This window comes from Pinus tabuliformis, chromosome 1_2 (assembly GCF_031772625.1).
Source record: "Pinus tabuliformis cultivar Carrire ecotype Pingquan chromosome 1_2, CPIR1, whole genome shotgun sequence".
Taxonomy (NCBI): Eukaryota; Viridiplantae; Streptophyta; class Pinopsida; order Pinales; family Pinaceae; genus Pinus; species Pinus tabuliformis.
The window spans coordinates 1,202,384,082-1,202,392,938 of record NC_142298.1 but is presented as its reverse complement, the minus strand read 5'-3'; the positions used below and the strand labels follow the sequence as shown (position 1 = coordinate 1,202,392,938).

Genomic DNA, 8,857 nt, shown 5'->3' with positions numbered 1-8,857 from the left:
ACACATTAAATTCAATACATGGTTTTAGGGAAGTTAGAACAGCATCCTAAGAAATAGAAACTAATTCCCATCTTAAGGCTACATGAACCAACTTTACCTATTCTAGGATATTCTCCATTATCTTCAACACTCCCCCATAATAGAGAATGGGTTCACATATATGCCAAACATCTCCCTAAACATTTGAAATTTTACTCTTCCAAGGGGCTTAATGAAAATGTCTGCAACATTATCACATGTATTACAATATTCCAGATGAATTTCTTTAGATTGCACTTTCTCCCTTACAAAGTGGAATTGAGTATCAATATGTTTTTAGTTTTTGTGAAACACCGGATTATTGGCCAACTTGATTGAACTTTGATTGTCGCATCTGATTGTTGTTGTGACTGTCTGTTCTTCCCCAACATCCTGCAGAAGTCTCCGCAACGAAACCACCTCGCACGTTGCTGCACACATGGCTTAATACTCTACTTCTGCTGAGGACAAGGAGACTATGTTCTGATTCTTGCTGCTCCAAGTGATCACCTCGGATCCAAGACTGAATGCATAACCTGTTATAGATCTGCGATCATCTACATTTCCTGCCCAATCTGAATCTGCAAATCCTGCCAATCTAACATCAAAAGAGTTAATGTAAATAATTCCATAATCTTCAGTACCTTGTAGATACCTCAAAACATTCTTCGCTGCATTCCAATGGATTTCAAGTGGCTTAGACATAAATTGGTTTAACACGCTGATTACATAAGCCAAATTAGATCTAGTGGTGGCTAAGTAGATCAGACTCCCAACCAGTTGTCTGTAAAGTGTTGCATCCAATGCTTTTGAGCCATCTTCACACTACAATTTGATGTTCCGCTGCAATGGTACTGGTGCAAGCTTACACTAATCCATTCTAAACTTTTCTAATAGGCCTTTGACATACTTTGCTTGAGACAAAAATGTTTGACCTAAATCTCTCCAGATCTCGAGACCTAAACAGAATTTGAGTTCACTGAGATGCTTCATCTCAAACATTTGTGACATCTATTGCTTGATTTCATCAATTAGATATATAGCATCACATGTAATTATCAAATCATCTACATATAACGAAATCAGCACTACGCACCCTTGTTCATCTTTCATGGTGTAAAGATTAGGGTCATTCTTACTTCTATTGTAGCCAGCTTGTAGAAAAAGTGAATCAATTTTCTCATACCACGACCTAAGATCTTGGTTTAGTCCATAGAGTGCTTTCTTCAACCTACAGACTAAATTTTATTTTCCCTTCTGGACAAACCCTTCCAGTTTCTCTAAATAAACCTCTTCTTTCAGTTCTCCATTCAAAAATGCAGACTTTACATCTAGTTGATGCATCATCCAATTTTTCTTGGTAGCTAAGGCAATTAACATTTTGATGGTCTTCAATTTAGCTACAGGGGTGAAGGTTTCTTCATAATCTATCCCTTCTTTCTGTGTGTACCCCTTTGCAACCAACCTAGCTTTCAGTTTTTCTATAGTTCCATCTGCTTTAATTTTCGGTTTATATAAGCATTTGCAACCTATGACCCATTTTCCTCTAGGGAGTTCCACCAAATCCCAAGTGTTGTTTCTGATTATTGAATCATATTCCTATTCCATGGCTATTTCCCATTCATTACTTTAATTTTCTTCTTTATAACTAGATGGTTCAACAACATTCATCATACTAGTTATAAATGCATTTTCGCCATGTATTGCAGGCATTTGAGTTTTCCTACCTGATCTCCTGAGTGGTGGGGTGGTGGTTTCAAACCTTATTTCTTCCTGTTGTTTTTTCTATTGTTGTTTCCGTTTTTTTTGTTAATGTTGTTGCTACTACTGCTATTGTTGTTTTTGTTCATCCTCTGCCTTTGTTTACTGCTGATCCTGATTGTTCTCTACAACTTCTTCTTCAAAGTACGGAATGTCCCATCCATCATAGTGCTCATCATTTTCTTCATTATCCTACTCATGGAATTTAACATCTCTACTAACAAAGATCTTGTGAGTAGAGGGATTAAATAATCGATATGCTTTATGTGACGAACAATACCCTATAAAAGTACATCTGATGGCTTTTGAGTCTAATTTATTTTTATCTTCCTTTGGTATGTGGGCAAATTCTTTACATCCAAATATTCTTAAGTGTTTTACTGCAGATTTATATCCATATAAAGCTTCAAAAGGAGTTTTAAACTCAAAAATTCTTGTAGGATTCCTATTTTTTAAATAAACTGTAGTATTTACTACTTCAGCACAAAAACCATTTGAAAGATTCTTACCTTTAAGCATACTTCTAGCACTTTCCACCAGTGTTCTATTTTTCCTTTCTGTTACTCCATTCTGCTGTGGAGTATGGGGTATTGTAAACTGCTGCAAAATTCCATGATCTTCACGATATCTGATGACTTCATCTTTCTTGTATTCTCCCCCTTGATAAAAGCGGAGAATTTTTATCTGTTTCCTTGTTTGTCTTTCAATCATATTTTTAAACTATTTAAATTATTCGAATGTATGACTCTTCTTACTTAAGAAATACACCCAAGAAAACTTCATACTGTTATCAATAAACAGTAGGAAATACAATGCACCCCCTAATGATTTTGTCTCCATGGGACCATAAAGGTTTGTGTGCACTAACTCCAGTATATCCCTTTGTCTCTTTTCTACTCTAATAGGGAATTATTCTCTATCCACTTTTCCTAAAGTACAAGCGTCACAATCATTATGTACTTGCTTTAGGATAGGAAGATCTCTTACCATTTCTTTCCTCTGTAGTAACAACAAATCATTATAATTGATGTGGCCGAATCTCTGGTGCCAAAGCTCTTTTGTAGTCAGGCTCACTACTGTCAATGCTCGAATCGATGCAGGTCTCACATCCAACTTGTACAGTCCTCCTGTTCAAATCCCTATAGCAATTGCCTTCATTCCATCTAGCAGATCCTTAATGTAGTAGTTAGATTTTAAAAATTCAACTTTCAAATCTTGATCTATAATCATAGACACAGAAATCAAGTTCTTTGTTATGCTAGGCACATACATCACATTATAATTTGTTTGATATTACCATCAGGTAGAATAATAGAAACTTTCCCACATCCTTTGATTTGATGACTTTTGTCATCTCCTAGATAAATTTGTGCGCCTTCGTTGATCTCTTTAAAATCCTCGAGCCAATGCTTGTTCCATGTGATGTGTATTGACGCTCCTGAATCTACATACCAAATTTCTGCATCAACATTTTCATCACGATCTGCCATGAACAACCTCAAATTCTACACCTGATCACCATTCGTGAGATGACCTGCATGTCTCTTTGGCTTCTGTTGTTCTTCATGATACTTCTTTTGCCTACACTCCCTGGCAATATGACCCAATTTTCCGCAATAAAAACATTTCGTTTCAGAGTAGTTTTTATTCGGATGCATACCTTGGGTCAGATTTGGCCGTTTATATGAACTTGCTTTGTTTTGTTGTTGTGGACCTCCTTTCCCTTTATAGAAGTTTTTCCTTGCCACAAATGCAAGATTGGCACTCTGGGGCTTCAGAGTCGATCTCCTCTCTTCTTCTTGCATTAGTATACCTGTCAGCTCTTCAAAATGTGGGATCTTTTCTCTGGCATTGATCCTAGTGACAAACATCTAATAATCATCAGTCGCACCATTCATTGTAATGGTCACAAGATCTATATCATCCATTGTATGACCAATATCTGATAATTTGGTTTTTAGATCCTTGATCCTTGCTAGGAATGAAGCAATCGTTTCATTCTCCTCCATTTTCATGGACAAAATCTTACTCTTGAGAAACAGAAGAAGATTTGAATTTCTGATCTCATACAATTCCTTCAGAATTCACCAGATCTTGTTAGCTGACTTACCTTCTCTGATGTGCAGTATAATGCAGTCTTTCACTGACATCTTTAACATTGTCCTTGCTCTGCTTTTTCATTTCTCCCAATGTGGGATTGTTGATGATCTAGTCGCGGGCCTCAGCTCATCCCCATTCACAATCGTCCAAGCACTCTGAGCTTCTAGCAGAGTCTGCATCTTAAACTTCCAATTTGCATCATTGGAACCTTTGAGCTTGTTATGCTCATTCATGCATGTTTCAAATATGTTGTTATTCATCTTGGCGATTTAGAAGAAAAAAAATCGACAGGTAAAAGATGTTAAATTTACCCCATATCTGTGACAGAGACAGATCATTGTTGTTCGATCTCACAACACACGCGCAGATCACTGTGGCTTTCTTCTCGGCCTCTAGACAACCTCCTGTTGTCTGCTACAACCTTGTTCTTCGCTTCCCCACTCAGCTTCTCTGGTAGCTAGAGCCTTGTTCTTGGCTCCCTCATGCAGTTTCTTTGATTTACACGATTGTCGCAGATATACACCCAATATCCGAGACGGTCATAGAAATACACCAATTTTCCAAGACTAGTCGCAGATATACGCCCAATATCCGAAACTGTCGTAGAAATACACCAATTTTCTGAGACCGTCGCAAATGTACACTGAAAAAATGCAATAATTGAAAGAAGTGTAGTAGTTCTATCGTTGCAGCTATCCACTCAAAACCTGCGACGATTTCGATTCAAAGAACCACCCACCAGCCAATGTACAAGTTCCTCAGCCCTAACGCTCTGATACCATGATAAAAATGGCAATGTTTGTATTAAGAAAAATAAAACCCACTGGTCAGCTCTACGAAAGAGAGTCTGAACCAGGAGAGTCTGGCTCTGTAGAACGCTCTACATTGTTCATCAACATTACACATTAAATAGAATACATGGTTTTAGGGAAGTTAGAACAACATCCTAAGAAATAGAAACTAATTCCTATCCTGAGGCTACGTGAACCAACTCTACCTATTCTAGGATATTCTCCATTATCTTCAACAGTAAGTAATTAATCATGTGCATGAAGGAAATCAGGTTCAGAGTTTAACGAATATCCACATTGGTTTGTTAATGTCCTCATGAATGAAACAATATCCTCTAAATCCAAAATAAATGGTGGTAGGATCCCAAAAATAATTAAGTAGCGAAATTTCTTGATTTTTGTTTTCAATTTCATGTTTCCTTCTAAGGGTTCTAAGAAGAAAAAAGGAAAGAATTTAAGCTGTGAAGTATAATTGCTTTTTTAAATATCTTAGAAAGAATTTGAGCTATGAAGTGTAATTGAATTTTTAAATATCTTTATATGAAAGAGAATTTTTATATAAGTTTTTAATATTTAATTTTTAAATATGGATTAATTATTAAATGAATTTAATTAGGGGGAAATTTTAGATTAAAGTTTTTCTAATGAGTTTAAAATTTGAAATAAATTTTAGATTAAGTTTTGAGTTTTGAAAATAAGGTAAAATGTGAAGGGAAAAGTGAAGTGGTGTTTTTGGTGAATTGTAATTTTGAAATTATTTATATTTGTTAAAATAAGTAGAAGTTATTGAAATTTTAAAAACAATTTGAAAAAAAAGAGCAAAAATTATGGTTGTTACGAAAGAAATTATATATTTTTAAATAATTAAGATATATGCTATCAAATTTTGTTGTTAAAAGAAAATTATATATATTTAAATACTTAAAATGTATATTATCAATTTTTTCCTGAAAATTTTTATTCAAATTTTTATGGTATGTTATCAAATTCGTATCCATTCAAACTTAGTAATTATAATGGAAATGCAGACGTTGGTGTAATTGTGGTAGTTAATTAAATTAACCCAAGCATACTTATGTGTCAATCACTGTTGCACACCTGACATGAACGCGAAAAGTAGACATGGTAATTTACATACATTGTTATATGTGGTAATTTACATGCTTTGTTATATGTCGTTAAATTACAAGAAGATGAAGATAATTCGTGAGGTTTTAATACATAAGTAAAGCATACGCGATACATCCACATAACCGCCGCTAAGAGTGCTAATGCCCACAAGATACATCCACATGGCGTTAACGGATCATCGTTACACTTCCGACAGACTGCATAAAAAGTTAAATTTTGAATACTAAAATATTATAAAGCTCAAAGAAAATTTATAGCAATCAAACCTCGAAACCATTTCCCGAGTCCTTTGCATATGCAAGGGCTAATAATATTTAAAATTTAAAGTAGTTTACTTATGCCCCATTTAATTAACATTTTTTACTATAATTTAATTACACAAAACCCTATATATTATCATGGGAAAAAATATGATATGTAATTAAGTCATCTTATAAATTGAATACTTATCACTACTTATAATTTACAAAAATTATAATAATTTTATTTTCATGATGTTTATGATTATTTAATATTAACCATTTACTTTTCATGATAAATTGATCGATTTTTAATGAACGATAACGGTGATGATAATCATCGTATCACATCCCAGAAAGTTTGTTTTCTAATTATAAAACATTTAAAATATTTTTCAAACCACGTGTCTCTAAAAATTTGAGGAAGCTTCTAAGGGAAACCATCCCTTCGTGCCGTCGCCTTGAAGCAACCTAGCGCGTAGCGAAAGCGTATTTTAGCAAAATCCGCAACCTGAACTTTTAAACACCTTGAAAGAGACTCTTTGTTGAACTTCACTAATACTGTGACACGAGTTGCCCAAAATATCAAACATCATATTCCATTGTGACCGAGCCACACAACGTGACAAACAAATGAAGATTCGTCCCGGGCATATAAACTCGACACGTCTACTACATGGTTCGTTGAGGCGGTTAGGTCCAACACCCATCACATTATAATTTTAGAATTTAAACCGTTGCCCTAACCGTCTGCACGTGATTTTGGTTTTGGTTTTGTGATTCCGGTTCGGATGGTTAAGCTGCACTGAATGCCATTATCACCCGCCAAAATCGGATTTTTCATTGATATTGATATTGAGTATGCCATTATAGCTTGGGTTTTTCAGTTTTCTAGTGAGAAATTCTTGTAAACATCTTGATTTATTGATTCTCATGCCATATAGGTAGAGTGTTCTTCAGTGTTTCTGGCGCTGTTTTTATCGGTTAATCATTCTCTGTATCACAGCCCATTTTTCAAGTTTTTTTAGTCCTTCATATGGTTGTTTTGGCTTTGCTATGCCTTTGATATTTTAGGGAGCAAGCAATATTTTAGCAGAGTTTGGCTTTGTATAACAATCTGGGTAGTTTGTGAATTGCAGTTTTCTTTGCTGTTTGTAATTTTTACAGATCTGTCTGAAGTATTGCACCAGTAGGAGGTTTTGTAATTCTATCATGTTCTATAGAAGAATTTTGATAGTCACTTAGATGGTTGGATAGAATATTTAGCTGGTTTGATAGAAGATAGCAGAATTTAGAGTTTGATATTGCCTTGTATTTATATATCATAACCTTTGATAATAAGGTGGACAACATGAGGTTAACTTTTATTAGAAGGATATTATTTTTCATTTTCTTATCCTGTAATGTCTTTGCAAAGAGCAATGTTGTCCCGGGTGCATTTGGTGATCCACACTTCACAGGTTGGGATGGAGTACATTTTGATTTCAATGGAAAACCTGACTCCATCTACTGTCTAATCTCAGACAAAACTTTCCACATGAACATGAAGTTTGTAGGGACGGTGGAATCCACAGTCCAACAAAGAACGTGGATAAAGGCTCTTGGAATTCTCTTCTGGGGTCATAGACTCATATTACGTGCAGCAGAAGGATCAGACTTGAGCCTTAATGGGTCCGGATTTTTACAAAACATTGAAGTGGATGGTGCAGTTATTCAGCTTAAACAAGGAGAGAATTACAGGTCGTTAGATGGTGAAATCATTATATCCTATGATAACTATCAATCCCACAAGTTCTTGCCATCTGATCACTACAGTGTTTATCTGAAGGACGTAGCAGAGATTCATGTTATTGCAGGTCCTGAGATTCCTGACCTGAGGTCTGATAATGATGCTTTTATTCATTTGTCTGTGGAAATGGAGAAGGCTGTCCTTTCATCACAAGTTCATGGAGTGCTCGGCCAGACTTATTTGAATGCAAAGGGTCGTCTGCATCGAAATTCCTATAGAACAAAATGGAATGATCTCTTGGTAGATCAACAGGTTGATGGGCCGAATGGAGAAGGGTATTTGGATGGAGAAGTTGCTGATTATATTTCATCTGGGATTTTGTCTTCAAATTGCCATTTCTCAAGGTTTGATGCCAACTTTGATCCTTCCAATAAGGTTTTGCCGAAGGTTTCATCTGGCTATTCTCGTAAACATTTGCCTGTCTGGGATATACTGGCGGAAAGTGCTTAAGTTGCGGGAACTTCTAGTGTACAAAACATTTCTCTTAGTTTTCACAGATTTGTATTGTAATTGAGGTTGATAAGTGATTAGGGTAAATGAATTTCTGGAGTTGGTTGATACGTGATTAGGGTAAATGAATTTCTCTAGTTTCCACAGATTGTGTTTGTATGTGAGGCTGATAAATGGTAGCTGTAAATAGATGGCTTGAGAGAAAATAGCCTCTTATCAAACGTCATACTCCAAATTTCCATTGTAATATTTGACGCCAGTGACTGTATCAAGTTTTTCCTATGGTTGTGTTTGGAATAAGATATATTTCTTACCCACACATCTTCCCTCATGGGTTAGGTTAATTTATAATTGAAATATTTGTGATTCAACGAGTAGGGTTACGTTGAATTGTTGAACCTTTATCCCAAAAAACATATTCAATTAGAAGATCATCTTTAGCGTAAACTTCGCATATCATGATAATTTTGTTTTTCCAATAATCACATTATTATTATTATGAAGTTATAAATTTTAAATTTTATGTCATGGTTTTCTTAAGTTATATAATTTATATATGAAATATTTACGTTGTTGTT

At 35.1% G+C, this 8,857-nt stretch overlaps 1 protein-coding gene across 1 annotated transcript; it reads left to right on the top strand.

Annotated features, from left to right (window-relative positions):
• Positions 1-7,391: 7,391 nt before the first annotated feature.
• Positions 7,392-8,279, top strand: LOC149210570 (uncharacterized). The gene has a single exon (XM_089399004.1). The coding sequence runs from the start codon at positions 7,392-7,394 to the stop codon at positions 8,277-8,279; it is 888 nt and encodes a 295-aa protein (XP_089255130.1).
• The last annotated feature ends 578 nt before the right edge of the window (positions 8,280-8,857 follow it).